Source organism: Leptonychotes weddellii, chromosome 3, assembly GCF_054177405.1.
Source record: "Leptonychotes weddellii isolate Sample4059 chromosome 3, ASM5417740v2, whole genome shotgun sequence".
Taxonomy (NCBI): Eukaryota; Metazoa; Chordata; class Mammalia; order Carnivora; family Phocidae; genus Leptonychotes; species Leptonychotes weddellii.
In genome coordinates, this window is record NC_138371.1 from 25,082,279 (window position 1) to 25,098,709 (window position 16,431).

The 16,431-nt window shown below is 40.0% G+C and overlaps 1 protein-coding gene across 1 annotated transcript in view; it reads right to left on the minus strand.

The window, feature by feature from the left end:
- Window positions 1-12,832, minus strand: part of PTH2R (parathyroid hormone 2 receptor) — a 77,635-nt gene extending 64,803 nt beyond the window's left edge. Inside the window, exon 1 of the mRNA XM_081813751.1 lies at window positions 12,723-12,832. Coding sequence (XP_081669877.1) covers window positions 12,723-12,797 — 75 coding nt within the window. The 5' untranslated portion in view covers window positions 12,798-12,832. The remainder of the gene's footprint in view (window positions 1-12,722) is intronic.
- Window positions 12,833-16,431: the final 3,599 nt, after the last annotated feature.

Here is a 16,431-nt window from a genome sequence, read left to right on the forward strand (position 1 = left end):
ATAAAACGTCCATGACCCTGTTCATGCAAGAAGCAAACTGAAAATATTTTAAGAATACAATGGATCTATCTGTGGCCTCATTCAAAATCAGTTAGGATTTCAGCATTAGGAGAGTGATCACATAGAATGATCATCCTTCACACCTATCATCCACTCTTTCTCTTTCATTTTAACCACATGAATTTATTAGGTATTCACAGAGGTCCAATTACTACTTAGAAACCAAGCATAGTTAATTTTTTAACTCATCTAATGATTATAGAGATGGAAAACAGATTAGTGGTTGCCAGGTATTGGAGAGAGCAGGGGACAAGGTAGAAGGAAGAGGTTGTGGCTACGGAAAGGTAGCAGGAGGGATTCCTGTGTTGAAACCGTTCTGTATCTTGACTATGGTGGTGGTCAAGGGCATCTGTGCATCTGATAAAAACTGCATAAAACTAAATGCACACACATACCAACGAATACATATAAAACCAGTGACAGCTGAATTAAGTAGTTGGATTATATCAATATCAATTTCCTGCTTGGGCTATTGTATTATAGTTACAAAAGATGTCACACAGGGAGAAATTGGGTAAAAGGTATATACTATCCCTGTATTATTTCTTACACTACATGTGAATCTACAATTTTCTCAAAATACTTTCTTCATTTGTGTAATAAAGAGTTTTTAGTGAATTGTATTTTTTTTTTAAGATTTTATTTATTTATTTGACAGAGAGAAGCACAGCGAGAGAAGGAACACAAGCAGGGGGAGTGGGAGAGGGAGAAGCAGGCTTCCTGCCGAGCAGGGAGCCCGATGCGGGGCTTGATCCCAGGACCCTGGGACCATGACCTGAGCTGAAGGCAGATGCCCAACGACTGAGCCACCCAGGCGCCCCGTGAATTGTGTTTAGTTTAATGATTATAACCATGACAGAGAGAGACCAACTAAATTTTAAATTAAATGCAATTAAATCTATTAATTTGAGCTAAATTAAGTTCAAATATATTAAGACTATTTGGCAAAGAATTTGAGTGCAAAAGAAATCATGCATTAGATAGTTCCCCATAATTTATAGGCTTCTATAAATATGAAAGATTTCCTATCTTCTAAAAGAAAACCAATTAGAACTGACAATTTTTAAATTTCCACCCATTACCAGATCTCCCAAGCAAGAGATTAATTGTCAACTATTAATCATCAACTAATTTAAAATAACTCCCTTGGCAATTCACTTAAGTAACTGTGTGTATCTTCCTCAAAAGTAATTTACTTATTTTACAGAAAGTTGCCATCAAAACACAAATTCAGAATTAGCCAAGTTAAGAACTATGCACCCAGGCAGGTGTGCGCAACATTCAATCCTCAAATCAAAAGCCCCATTTTCAAATCTCAGCAAAATTGGCCCAAAAGCTTTAGTTACTTAAAAACCTAACTAGCTAGTATCTAAAATGGCTTTTGAAATCATTCCACACTAAGAATTTGGGAAGTTTTCTATGAACATAGAAAAGCTGAAAATTTGCTTTGAATGGGGAAATACAGGATTTCAAAAACAGGCATACCCCATTTTACTGCACTTTGCTTTATTGCACTTCTCAGATGCTGCGTGTTTTTTTTTTTATAAATTGAAGGGCGGTGGCAACCCTGCATCAAATGAGGCTATCGATGCCATTTTTCCAACAGCATTTGCTTATGTCATGTCTGTGTGTCACATTTGGGTAATTCTCCCAATATATCAAACTCTTTCATGTGTTACCGTATTTCTTATGGTGATCTGTGATCAGTGATTATGACCCACTGAAATCTCAAGTGATGGTTAGCATTTGTTCAGCAATAAAGTACTTTAAATTAAGATATGTACATTTTTTTTCAGACATAATGCTATTACACACTTAATAGACTACAATACAGTATAAATAAAATTTTTATATTCACTGGGAAACCCAATAATTTATTTGACTCACTTTCTTGCAATATTTACTTTATTACAGTGGTCTGAAACCAAACCTGCAGTATTCCAGGGTAAGCCTGTGGATCTTAAGTGTTCTCACCACATACACACACACACACACACACACACACACAAAGTGAGGTGATAGATGTGTTAATTAACTTGATAATGATAATCATTTCATAATGTGCATATATATATATTAAATTATTGTGTTGTACACCTTTAAAAGAATCACATTGTACAACCAAAAAAAAAAAAATGAAACACAATACAAAATAAATAAGCTACCCCCACCCTAACAAACAATGTTGGCCTGTTTGGGGATGTAACAAATCATCAAGAAGATGATTGTTTCCTTCAGGCAGTTGGCAACCAGAATTTGAGATACAGAAAATCAGGCTGCAGGCCAATGGCAGTGAAAACATCCCATCCATCTGTATCTATCGTGTCACCACCCAGGCAACACATCTGTCACCAGGCATGGCTGTGGGATTCCGAGAAAGAACAATGGCTGGGAAAAATAACGTGGTTGATATCCAATGGGAATGAGAAGGCTAATTTTGAGCAAAAGCAATGAGGTAAAATCACCATTAATAATAAGGTCAAGAAACGATAAGGTAAGCTTCACATAGTAGAAACTCTGTGCGCTCATGAGCTATAACAATTATGCGTGTATATTAAGAGAATAATGAAAAATTACTATGAGAACTTTCTGTGACCTCTCAAAAAGGGGATGAATGCTGGAATGAAACTTTGGTTTCCCTAATTTCTGACATAAGGCTGTAACCACCTATCACACACAGCTAGCTGTATGGATAAAAAAAGAGGAGGTCGAGGTGTGACTGTTTTTAGATGGATGAATGTGTAATGGTGTGCAGGTAGTAGGAAAAGGTAACATGGAATGAGGAATTTAGTCAATAGATCTGGGAATAATAAAGAGGTTCTAAATCAGTGAGAAGTGAGAGTCCACATGGTCTTACTGGAGGTAAAATAAAACTTAACCCAGCGGGCCAGGGGTGGGGGGGAGCAGGAAAGAGCTATATTTGACGAGACTGTGTGAGATCAGTGTAGTCTGGGACACAAATTTTGGACAGATGAGGGGAGAGACATAAAAGGCAGCCATCCAACAATACAGTGTCTTATCAAGTTGACTTCCCTCCCAAAGGAATCATCATCACCCAAAGGTTGTATTAAACATTAATTCAAATGTAGAAATCTTTCTAAGAATACTGAACATGATCTGTTTGAAAAGGGGGGCATGTGTTTGACTCTGTTTCTATTTCCAGTGATTATCACAGTGTCCGGCACATGTGAGACCCTCAAAGTACTTGCTGAACTGAATTGTCATGAATAGAAGGTTACAGGTTTTTTATTGTTGTGTTTTAATTGATATGTAATTGATGTGTAATGCATTGTATTATTTCCAGGCATACTGATTTGATATTTGTATATATCATGAAATGATCATCACAATAAGTCCATTTAACATCTGTTACCATATATTTACAAAACTTTTTTCTCGTGATGAGAAATTTTAAAATCTACTCTCTTAGCAACTTCCAAATATGCAATACAGTATTATAACTGTGGTCATCATGCTGCACATTATACCCTCATGACTTACTTATTTTAAAAATGGAAGTTTGTGCCATTGACCACCTTACCCATTTTGCCCTGTTTGGATGGGTTTTTTTGTTTGTTAAGTAAGGTGTTCTGGTTTTTTTAACAGCTTTATTGAAATACAAAGAACTAGGGGTGCCTGGGTGGCTCAGTCAGTTAAAGCATCCAACTCTTGGTTTTGGCTCAGGTCATGATTTTAGGGTCATGGGATCAAGCCCCACATCGGGTTCCATGCTCAGTGCAGAGTCTACTTGTCCCTCTCCCTCCGCTCCTCCCCCTCCAACCACCCCCCCGCCCCAGTTTGCATGCACACACACACACACACACACACACACACACACACACACACTCTCTCTCTCAAATAAATAAGTAAAATCTTAAAAAGAAAAAGAAAAAGAAAAAGAAATACAAAGAACTACTTATAGTTAATGGGTACAATTTGATGGGTTTGGACATATGCAAACACTTATGATACCATCACCAAAATTGAGGAAATAGATGTAGCCAACATCTGCCTCAGGTAGGTCAGGAGCGACAGTATGACTCTTGGACACTTACTACACTATTAGCATGAGTGGTAAAAAATGTGATAAACTCACAACAAAATGCCATTACTAATATATTACCAATCTGGTGGGGAACAGCATGCTGTGTCTTTTGGATTGATTTTAAAAGACATTTTTAAGACTGCAGGAAAGCCCCACGTGTCTCCTTATGGTTTCTTCTAGTTTTTCAGATATCTATAAGTTCAATTAATCAACATGAAAATTGTGTTTAAGTTTTGCTTACATGACTACCCAAAAGCTTCTGGATGTCATGTCTTACAGACTTTATTCATCTAGGAAATAAGATGCCAGAATATATATTGAGAGGAAAAGTTCCACCTTGGTGCTCATTATATGCATGAGCGCCTTTCTGAAGGCAGATTCTCCCGTGGTGTAGGCAGAAGAATATGCAAGCTTAGACATATCTCATGCCCACAAAATTGGTTTAAATGCATTGTTAAACATAATCTTTGCTCTCGAAAGTGTATTTAAAAAAAAACTAAAAAATTTTTTCTCATAGAAAACAGATCTAGCCTGATTATATAAGTAAGGAAAGTGACAAGAAGTATACATTATTCTCATTTAAGAAATTGTAGCCAGTTTGCAATTTGATGTAAATGGTTTCATAAAGAAGAGGCAGAAGTTTACCTTAATTACACAAAGAAGTCTGTTCCAATCTAGTCACATAAATATTTAGCCAGATAGTATTAAGCAACATTTTGTTGTTTGCTAGGTTTTTAAGTATGTTAACAATATGTATCTTGTTACTAACAAGAATATTTGACTTATTTGCTAATTCAAGCAGCAATATATAATAGGTCTTCTACCTATGATCATGCAAACACTTACCAATATTTCATAAGTATCTACTAGGTACTATATGCTGTAGAAAAGTGTGCAAGACTGCTGAGTCACAGATCTGTACCTCTGAAACAAATAATGTAATATATGTTAAGAAAAAAAAAAAAAGAAGAAGGTAGCAGGAGGGGAAGAATGAAGGGGGGAAATTGGAGGGGGAGACGAACCATGAGAGACGATGGACTCTGAAAAACAAACTGAGGGTTCTACAGGGGTGGGGGTGGGAGGATGGGTTAACCTGGTGATGGGTATTAAAGAGGGCACGTTCTGCATGGAGCACTGGGTGTTATACGCAAACAGTGAATCGTGGAACACTACATCAAAAACTAATGATGTAATGTATGGTGATTAACATAACAATAAAAAATTTTTTAAAAAAGAATCATTTCTTGCCCTCAAGTAATCCACTATCTGTTGCAGAACATCAAAACAATTAATATGGCATATTTTTAAAGAAATAGCATACCAGGGGCACCTGGGTGGCGCAGTTATGTGTCCCACTCTTGGTTTGAGCTCAGGCCATGATCACGGGGTCCTGGGATCCAGCCCCGTGTCAGACTCCACACGCAGTGTGGAGTCTGCTTGAGATTCTCTCTCTCCCTCTCCCCCTGCCCCTCCTTCTCACGCTGTCTCTCTCTAAAATAAATAAATAAAATCTTCTAAAAAAAGAAATAGCATATCATTTATGACTTTAAAATAAAAATTATACATGATATAATTCAGAACTTTCCACACTAGCCTTCCATTAAACAACTTAATAAAATTAGCACTGATGAACATGAGCAAATACCACACTTGATAAATCTTTAGAAGCAGTCCCATTGAAGTAATAAACAAGATAAGATGCCTGTAATAATTACTACCATTCAACACTACATTGGGAGTTCTAGTTAATGCAGTAAGATAAGACAAAGGATAAAAAGAAATAACAGATACAGTTATTGAAGAAAATTGTTACTGCTTTGGAATAAACTTGGTAGGTATGAATCAGTAAATAAAAATAATCAATTCTCTATACCAGCAATAGCTAATTAGAAAAATATAGAAATTATGATGATGAGGATAATAGCATGTGTAATGGCTAACAGAGTGAGCAAACTCTGTGACAGGTAATGCATTAAATGCTTCTCCTGAGGTTTTCATGGTATATAATCCACACACCAACTCAATGAATTTAGCATTAGGTTATCCCCATTTTTCAAATGAAGAAACTGAGTTTTTGAGATGTTAGTAACAGCTAAAGAGTAGGAAATGTAGATCCCAAATCCAGTTCTGATATCAAGTTTCATAATCTTAACCATTTTATATACCTCCTTCCCCCTGCAGAAACTTACGATTTACTTTCTTTGAGCATCTACAAAATTCCACCAGCCAATAGAACAACTGTCAAGCTCAACACTGAGCCTGCTTTATCAGTTATTAGGACAAGAGAGCTCTGGAAAGACCAAACTCTCTTAGAGACCAACAGCACTTTTCCTTCCATCTCCATGACCAGATGCAGGTTCCGTGACCTCTGCCTCTTAGAATAGAGTGACCTTTTTAAAATTAAAACAGGTGTAAATGATTAGAGACTTGAGTTCCAAGTGGGATCAAAGAGGATGAATTTTCTTAAAATGAAAAAAAAATACAAATGAGCTTATTCAAACATTTATGCAGAACCTACTACCCAAAGATACCACGCTGATTGTCACAGGGTATTTCAAATTGTTTATTAGTCCCTTTTTCCCTGTGTATTTACAATTTAGGGGTAATCTTCCAGAAAACCTATCTGCATACCCTCTATAAGCAAGTTAACCAGTCCTTTTACTTCCATTATACCCTCACTGAGAATATCATTCACACATGTGGTTTCAGGTACTCCCTATAAAGTGCTGATGCGAAATCCAGAGCTTTCTTAAGCTTTATAATCCAATATCCAACCAGCTACTAAATATCTCAGGCATCTCACGCTCAGCTTATCTAAAAATTTCACTCATCATATCTGCCCCAATCCACTCTTCCTCCAGCTGAATGTACCTTCTGTCTCTTGAATCCATCTGCCTTCTTGCCTCTCCAATTCCACAAAGACACACCAGTCAGAAGAGCTGCAACTGCCTTCTGATTAGTTGCTCTGTCTTCAGAATGACTTCTTCAAAGGGGGAGACAGATATTAATCAAGTACTCAGATCAATAAATGTAAAATTATAACATCTATCAGTACTATGAATAAAATGTCCAGTTGCTGTCAGAACGCAATTGGGTTCTGAAGGAGAAACTGTAAGGAATAGAAGGAACAGTGTTGGAGACAGAGAGAATAACCCTGCAAGATACACACACACACACACGCACACACACACACACACACCATTTAAAAGTCTTCAGTGGCTCCCAATTGTGTTTAGAAATAATCTCAATCTAATAATCATCCCATTAAATAGCCCTTAATTAATCTACTAATAGAAAAGAGCTGGCATTTTCATTATCCAACACCTTAAGGCTTTTGTGTGTTTGCACACTTTTCAATTCAGTATTCCCATGTGCCATGAGATAAACACCATCATCACCGTCACTTTTGATTGGAGGAAATGGAGGCTCAGAAGGTACCCTGGGCTGCCTAAAGTCACACTTCCATTAAAAGATTTAAAGAATAACTCAGGGAGAAGACAAAACCCAAACACAGGGGAAAGAACGAACATGGATTCTAATGGATGACAAAACCAACTGAAGCTCAAGAATGAAAACAGGGACACCTGGATGGCTCAGTCGTTAAGCGTCTGCCTTCAGCTCAGGTCATGATCCCAGGGTCCTGGGATCGAGCCCCACATCAGGCTCCCTGCTTGGCGGGAAGCCTGCTTCTCCCTCTCCCACTCTGCCTGTTTATGTTCCCTCTCTCACTGTCTCTCTCCGTCTGTCAAATAAATAAAAGATTAAAAAAAAAAAAAGACAGGAAAACAAATGGAATGTGTGAATTTTAGTTGAAAATGTTCTATTTTTATTCATGAAGAATTGAGGAAGTTCCAAGGAAGTGAAACCTCTCTGTGCAACAGGAAAAGGCCACACCTAGCTCCCTTCTATCTTGCAGCTTCTAGGCTGCCGAGGCTGAGGATTCTACCTGAAATTAGTGCAGCCACAGAGAAGTCCACCGCCTCCAGGACACAAGGCTTCCCCATGCCTGGAAGACAAATGAAAACTGTCCTGGCTGTCAGTAGGAAAGGAGAACAAACCAACCACTGGCTCTTTAACTACAGTAGTGCTTATGGAAATAGGCATGATGCAGACATAATCAGCAGTCAAGTTTCAGTTTGATTTCGCTAAGAATAGTCCCTTAGCTTACCATCTTGGAGAAGCTGCCTACATCCTAATTATGTCCTCATTCTTAAATCTACCAATGATGGCTTGTTGCTAGTTCCACCTGCTATCACCACAATCTCCAACTGACACAGAGATTGAGATATGGCTGTAGGCTTATTTATTTATTTATCTATCTACCTATCTCCCCTTTTCTCTCTAGACCCCACTTCTACTTCTCTACCTCCCCATATGCAACCACTTATGTGAAATTTATATACACATATATCTCTTATCTGGATGCTTAGACAGTATGTTTTGCTGCTTTATGTACATGTATTGAAATGTATGTAAACAGTACTATGTAATATATCTCATTGTTTATATGCTATAGCTTATCCTGTTTGAAAGCTCTCATACATGCTGTTTTGTGTACATTGAATCTACTGCTTTTTTTTTTTTTTAAAGATTTTATTTATTTGACATTGAGAGAGAAAGCAAGAGAGGGGACACAAGCAGGGGGAGTGGGGGAGGGAGAAGCAGACTCCCCGCTGAGCAGGGAGCCCGATGCGGGGCTCGATCCCAGTACACTGGGATCATGACCTGAGCCGAAGGCAGACGCCCAACGACTGAGCCACCCAGGTGCCCCTGAATCTACTGCTTTTTATTTTGCCTAGTGTACCCCATTATGAACACCCAAGTTGACCCCAACACCACAGAATTATTGCAATAACCATTATGAACTTGTCTAAGAAATTCCTCGGGATATATACACAGGGGTGGATATTGTTGGGACAGAGGGCTATATAGACATAATTTAGCTAAGCCTTGCCTAAATGATATCCACAGTGAGGACACCAATCTGAGGGGTGGGTTCCAGGGTGGAAGCCAGGTTGTGAATCATGACTATTCTACTTGTTAGCTGTGTGACCTGAGAATATTACCTAACACATCTTAGCCCCATTTTCTCACTTATGAAATGAAAAATTATGGTGCCTATCTCATAAAGTTACTATGAGAATTAAATGAGATAATAATAGATTAAAGTGCTTAGCACAGTATTTGGTACTTGGTAGGTAAATAAATATTATCACTGATTATCACCCCCTCCCCCCAAGTATGAGATTTCTGATTCCCCGATGGTCTCTGAATCTGCACACTGGAAGGTCAGTAGAGCTAAGCCTTCTCACTGAACAGAGTAAGAGTAGAGACATCAAGTTTCATGCCCAAGGAGGTTGCATGTTTCCAGAGGAGGAAACTGAATGTGGCTTTTGGGTTCCCAGGTTACTGCTCCTTTCCCCACATCAAAATGTCCATGACAGTGTTGATATTCCACTCGGGCAAAAAAATGAATGATGACTGAAAAACAAAACCTGCCCATGCGTATCTGTACACACCTAGTACTGTATGGAACTTACATACTTCCCCTCAATATGTCATGGTCTTCTGGGAATTTTCTCTAGTCAGGGTGATGGGTTTGTACCCACTTGCAGGCACGTACACTGTGAGAGTCACACTGATCTGCAGCCACGGAGCCTGCAGAAGGTGACTGAATCACATGGGGTCAGCCCATTCTCGAGCCCAGCAAAACCAGCGTTGTCCCTTGATAATCTTGTAAGGAAGGCAGACACAGAGACACACCACTGGCACAGTCCTTCCAGAAAGAACCAACTATTTGTCTGTAAGGAGTGTGGTTGCCTGACAGGCTCCAGCTGCAGTACTTTCAACCATCTGTCTCAGCTTTGGAGCCAAGTGCACATGATATAAACAGTGCTGAACTAATGAGCAAACCACAGTCGGAGTACCAGGACCTGGCCATTTATCGCCACATGGGACTCCTCTGATGGGCAACCTTTACTTCGAGCTCTCCATGAGGTTGGCCAAGACTTTGCCAGATTTGCATCCTGGTCTGAGGTTCTCCCTGTCCAAATCTACTTTCTCACTCTTTTCTCTTTCACAGGTATTCCTCCCCAGTAAACCTACGGTACAGCTGATTCCATCTCAGAGTCTGTGTCCAGAAGGACCCACTGACACAGCAAACAAAATACTACACATATTTATACAGTGCTCCCCATTCCCATGGGATAATCTGACTTTAAGAAATGTATTACTGGGCAATGTAATGACACTTGATACGTGAACACATGAGTTTTGAACTGCACACCTTCATCAACCAAAAACGACAGGGATCTTTGAAAACAATTGATGGGTACTAGTCTATATTATCTATTTTGTGATGTGATCCAATGTTTATTAAATATGAAACATTTGTTCTACACAAGCTGTTCTGCTTTGATACATTCCATTTGTTGTTCTATCAATATATTTTCTAAATTTAATATACATATTAGCTGGGAATGAAGATGAACAGACTGAAGATCAGAGAAGGTGTCAACATGTCAATGTAAATCATTTTATTTTAACCTTCAGATTTTGCTTAAAGGGCCAAAAATGTAATGTGTTACCACAAACTATCATTTCATACATTCTTAATTTATAAACATAAATGGAAGTCAATTTAAAGCAATGTATCTCAACCAGGGCTGATTTTGCCTCCCAAGAGACATTTGGCAACATCTAGAGACATTTTTTGGTTGTCACAACTGAGCAGGGGCGGGGGAAGAGGGGATGGGACGACGGGACATGCTACTGGCATCTAGTGGAGAGGATAGGAATGCTGCTAAATATCTTACAAGGTCCAAGACAGTCCCCACAACAAAGAACTATATGGCCCAAAATGTCAAGAGTGCCAAGGTTGAGAAAACTTGGTTTAAAATTATAGAAAAGTGTCCAATGTCCTGAGTGTTTTTTTTTTTTTTAAAGATTTTATTTATTTATTTGAGACAGAATGAGAGAGAGAGAGAGCACATGAGAGGGGGGAGGGTCAGAGGGAGAAGCAGGCTCCCTGCCAAGCAGGGAGCCCGATGCGGGACTCAATCCAGGGACTCCAGGATCATGACCTGAGCCGAAGGCAGCCGCTTAACCAACTGAGCCACCCAGGCGCCCCTGTCCTGAGTGTTTTATTGAAAACTAAAAGTAAAAGAAATATTCTACCCACAATCTCATAGTGATATTTTGTTGTTGTGCTAATCAATATCTCCCCATTCCCTTAAAAAAAGTAATCTGGAACACGTAATAAAATAAACGATTACAATTCATTTGCCCCTTATACAAGGAAGCAATGTTTTTAAGCATATTATTCAAATACCTTAATGAGACAGAAATGCAGGACGTACATTAGAGATCACCAGAGTTCCATAACTGTCACCAAATCCTTAGGATTTCTTTTTTTTTTTTCCATTTGCTCATATTCCTTCTGTTACCTTGGTGAAATTTTTCAGGTTTGAGCATACCCTACTTTCAAGTATCCATTGCTATTATTAGTCAATGTATAATACACATACTGTTTGATTTTTTAACATAACAAGTTTGCGTTAAACATCCCAGTCATGCTAGGTAAAGCCCAGTATTGAGCCGGGCAAGGCACTTTTTCCGTTAACATATGTGGCCATGTGGTAAATAATAATAATAATAATAATTTTTTTAAATTGCGCTTTTAGGATAATTGACATTTAAATTCATCATCTGAGAGCCAAGAATATAGTATTAAGTTTAGATACTATTCGTACATAAATCGATGCCTTAATTTTCTCATGGTTAAAGAATTTAAAACGAAAAAAACTTGGGGCTCCATTTGACGGTCAAGGGGCGCCCCCTGCTGAACAGAAGAGAAATAACGTTGATACAGTTTAAATTCACAGGGCTCTTACACTGCATTACACCCATTACTACACGCATTTCCATACAGCTCATCGGAAAAGCTGAGTGTAAACCCCATATTTTATTTGGCTCAAAAAAATGTGAGGTTGAATTGTGACTTGCACATTAGAAGGGTCCTATTCTAAAAGATCACCCAGAAAATCTCTAAGTATTAGCAGCATGACATGACAACTAACACTCTTAACATTAACAAACTGAGCTTTACTTAACACTGTATTTTTGTCCTATCAAGTCTCTTCGCTTTAATGATATGTGACTCTCTATCAGGGAGAGCCAGTTATCCTTTCAGTCAGTAGTTACTATCGATCCTAGAAGTTTAAGTTCTCAAAAGTGACAGTAAATTGCCAGCCAACAAAAATAATTTGGATTAATTAAGCGGGAACCAAGGAGTCTAAGGGCAAGAAAAGTTCGTTCACCTCCCAGTCTCGCCCTCCTGATCCAGAACCGGTTGTAAATTAAATATCCCCTTACTTTGCAGATGCCAAAACGCTGGTCTGAATGGTACCCACCCCAGGACACTCAACCTAAAATATATCTTTGCAGCTCCACTAAATGCCTGTCAAACCCTGAGAGATGTGTGTGTGTGTGTGTGTGTGTGTGTGTGTGTGTGTGTGTGTGGATGTGTTAGCGTGAGCCCGTGCGCCTCGGTCTGCGTCTCCCTAACGCCGAGTCCGGAGGCTCCGGGAAGCAGGTGTCGCGGGGCACCTGCTCTTACCTGGGCTCCGGCGAGAAGGCAACCGCCGAGCAGCAGCCACCCCCAGACGTAGGGCGATGCTCCCGGGCCGGCCATGCCCAGACCAGCCCGAGCGAGAAGCAGGGACGCTCTCCCGGAGCCCGGAGAGGCTCCCAACTCGCAACTTGGCGGGTGCGGGGCAAACTTGTGGCCGGGAGCGCGGCGCAGCTGGGGCGGCTCAAGCGCCTGTCGGATCTCGGTCCCGCGCGCCGAGGCCCGCGCCTTGGTCGGGTCTGCAGGGGAGAGCGGCCCCGCAAGGCCCGCGTGGGAGGAGGGGGCGGGCGGACCCCGCGGATCCCGGCGCGCTGCGCGTGGTTGCAGGAGGGGCGGGGAAGCGCTCGCGCTCCTGCTCAGAGTCACCGCGTCCTGCAGCCCAGGGGACCCGAAGGCAACGGATCCCGAGCGCTGCTGTCGCCACCCCCAGCTCGCGCCGTCTCTGCTTCCGTCCGCTCTGTACCGGGTTCCGACCCCCTGTCCCTAGGGGCCCCTGGGTCCTCAGGGAGTGGTCTGGAATTTCCCTGCTGTCCAGCCGCGCGCTGACCACCAGTCACCGGAGGCCCTGGATAGTGGGGCTGAAGGCTTCGGAGGCCAGGCCTGTGCTGTGCAGTGTGTGGAGCAGTCTCCACAACCCTCTCAAGTTCTCCGATTCCCTTTCTCCTAACCACTATTAATAGCGTGTGTGTGTGTGTGTGTGTGTGTGTGTGTGTGTGTGTGTGTGTGAAAGAGAGAGAGATTGAGAGAGAAGGAAGAAGGGAGGGAGATTCTACTCCAGCAGAAATCTCTAGGTCAAAATTTTTTTGTATCATTTTGTGAGTTTGGGATCCAGGTTTCATTGAAAGACAACTAATAATCATTTATGGGGGGGGGGTGTGAGAGAGAGAGATTGAGAGAGAAGGAAGGAGGGAGGGAGATTCTATCCCAGCAGAAATTTCTGGGTCAAAATTTCTTTGAATCATTTTGTGAGTTTGGGATCCAGGTTTCATTGAAAGACAACTAATATTTGTTTATAGGTGTGTGTGTGTTTAGATATCTTCATTAGGGGGGTGTGTGTGTGTGTGTTTAGATATCTTCATTTGGGACAAAGCCTGTTCCTTTATTTTTCTTATAGGCATAATCATCAAAATGCCAGAGAACTTCTTTAGAGACATTGAGTCCAGGAATATTTAGTCTCTCAGGATCTGATCCAATTGGGAAAGAATGATTCCCACAGACAAAACACAATAATTCCCTCTCCTCTTGACAATGAGGATCTGAGGTTTGTCACCATCAGCTTTCATATGAGTGCTAAAGTGTGAAAACTGGGTTTGCTTTTAAAACTTCTAGATTACTAATGGTTGGCCACGCTAAAACACTAGAAAGAGATAATTTTTATTTCTATTTCTACATGTCTGGAATGTTCACTCTTATCTCTATTTTAATAGCATTGTTTATATTATGTGTATGTATTGTGAACAATCTCATGCTTTTTGGAAGAAGCAAAATCTAAATTATACAACATATGCACAGGCACACACCAGTAAAATTACCACGTAAAATTCACTTTCTACCTACTCTGTCAAAGGTTTATAGCACTCTCTATGGTGACTATTACCTAAAGTCTTCAGTTTGATTAAATTATTTAGAACTACTGTTACATTATCCTACTCAAGCAAGAAAATAATGGTAATAGTATAAGACTGATAGATTAGATATCTCTCTATCAGTATAAAGCATTAAGTGCTTTATTACATTGCAGTTACTCTTTTAAGTACTTTACATAAAATGAACTGATCTTTCCATTAACCCTGTGAGATGGGCATTATTGTTATCCATATTTATAGATGAGGAAACAGTAAGTCACTTGCCTAAGGTCAAGGTATTCTATCATTGTGGCACTACTAATCATGTGTTCTTCTATTTGTGCAAAAGTATTATTACAGATTTTTTCTGTACTCCTTGGGCCTCACAAAACCAGAAACACTTTTCCAGCCAGGTTTTATTTTCATTTTTTTGTTTTTTCATCCTCCCTTAACCAGAGAATAATTTACTGTGCATTATGGCACTGGTTCTGAGCCAGGGACAATTTTGTCCCCCAAGAGACATCTGGCAATGTCTGGAGACAGTTTTGGTTGTGTCATATTTTTGGTGTGTCACACTATACATTACTAGCATGTAGTGGGTAGAGGCCAGTGATGATGCTAAACATCCTACAATTCACAGGACAGTTTCTTGTGACAGAAATATCTGTCCCAAAATGTTAATACTGACAAGGTTGAGAAACTCTGCATTACAGCAAAAGGGTACCCAAAATTGTTAGCTGTTTATTAACTAGATAGTCAATAAAATAAGATAGGAACTTACAATCAATTTGTGTGAAACTTATGCTATTCAAATCATTCATTCCTACAAAAAGGTAAAAATCAACAGGCTCTAGACTAGAATATTCAAAGTTTTGAAGATATTAAATTATGCCAATTGAAAAAGTTGCATAAAATAAAAAATAATTACACAAACTGCTGTGATATCATCAGGATATTTGTGACTCTTGTCATAAAATATATAATTGCTAATATTATGGGTAAACTTGGAATAATTAGTTAAGATTAGTTGTAAACTGATAACTTAAAAAAGAAAAAAACCTTTAGGGGCGCCTGGGTGGCCCAGTTGATTAAGCATCTGACTCTTCATGTCGGCTGAAGTCATGATCTCAGGGTCACGAGAGCAAGCCCTGCATAGGGCTCTGCGCTTAGCAGGGAGTCTACTTGAGATTCTCTCCCTCTCCCTCCACTCCTCCCCCTGCTCATTCTCTCTCTCTCTCTCTCAAATAAATAAATCTTAAAAAAAAAAAAAACCTTTATGCAAAGTTGATGGAGTAACTTACCCAACAAATCTCTTTGCAAATGACATCTCATCAATCCTTAAAATCAATAAAAGACAATGACAGTTCTGATCATCCCCATTCACAAATGAAAAAGAGGATCTTGGTCATTAAGGGACTCAACCCTAAGAAAAAACATAGCCCCAAGGAAATGATGTGATTTCTAGCAGTTTTATTTTGTATTTTGCTATTGTTTATTTGTTCATTGCTGTCTCTTATTGCTCCACTATGTCACATACTGACCTGTATCATGATTAGCTGGCATGCTTGTTAAGAATATGTTTATAGCAGCAATGTCCACAATAGCCAAACTGTGGAAAGAGCCCAGATGTCCATCGACAGATGAATGGATAAAGGAGATGTGGTGTATATATACAATGGAATAGTGGGCAGCCATCAAAAGGAATGAAATCTTGCCATTTGCAACGACATGGATGGAAGTGGAGAGTGTTATGCTGAGCGAAATAAGTCAATCATAGAAAGACAAGTATCATATGATCTCACTGATATGAGGAATTCTTAATCTCAGGAAACAAACTGAGGGTTGCTGGAGTGGTGGGGGGTGGGAGGGATGGGGTGGCTGGGTGATAGACACTGGGGAGGGTATGTGCTATGGTGACCGCTGTGAATTGTGTAAGACTGATGAATCACAGACCTGTACCTCTGAAACAAATAATACATTATATGTCAAAAAAAAAAAAAAGAAGGGGCACCTGGGTGGCTCAGTTGGTTAAACCCCTGCCTTCAGCTCAGGTCATGATTCCAGAGTCCTGGGATGGAGCCCCGCATCGGGCTCCCTGCTCATGCAGGAAGCCTGCTTCTCCCTCTGCCTAC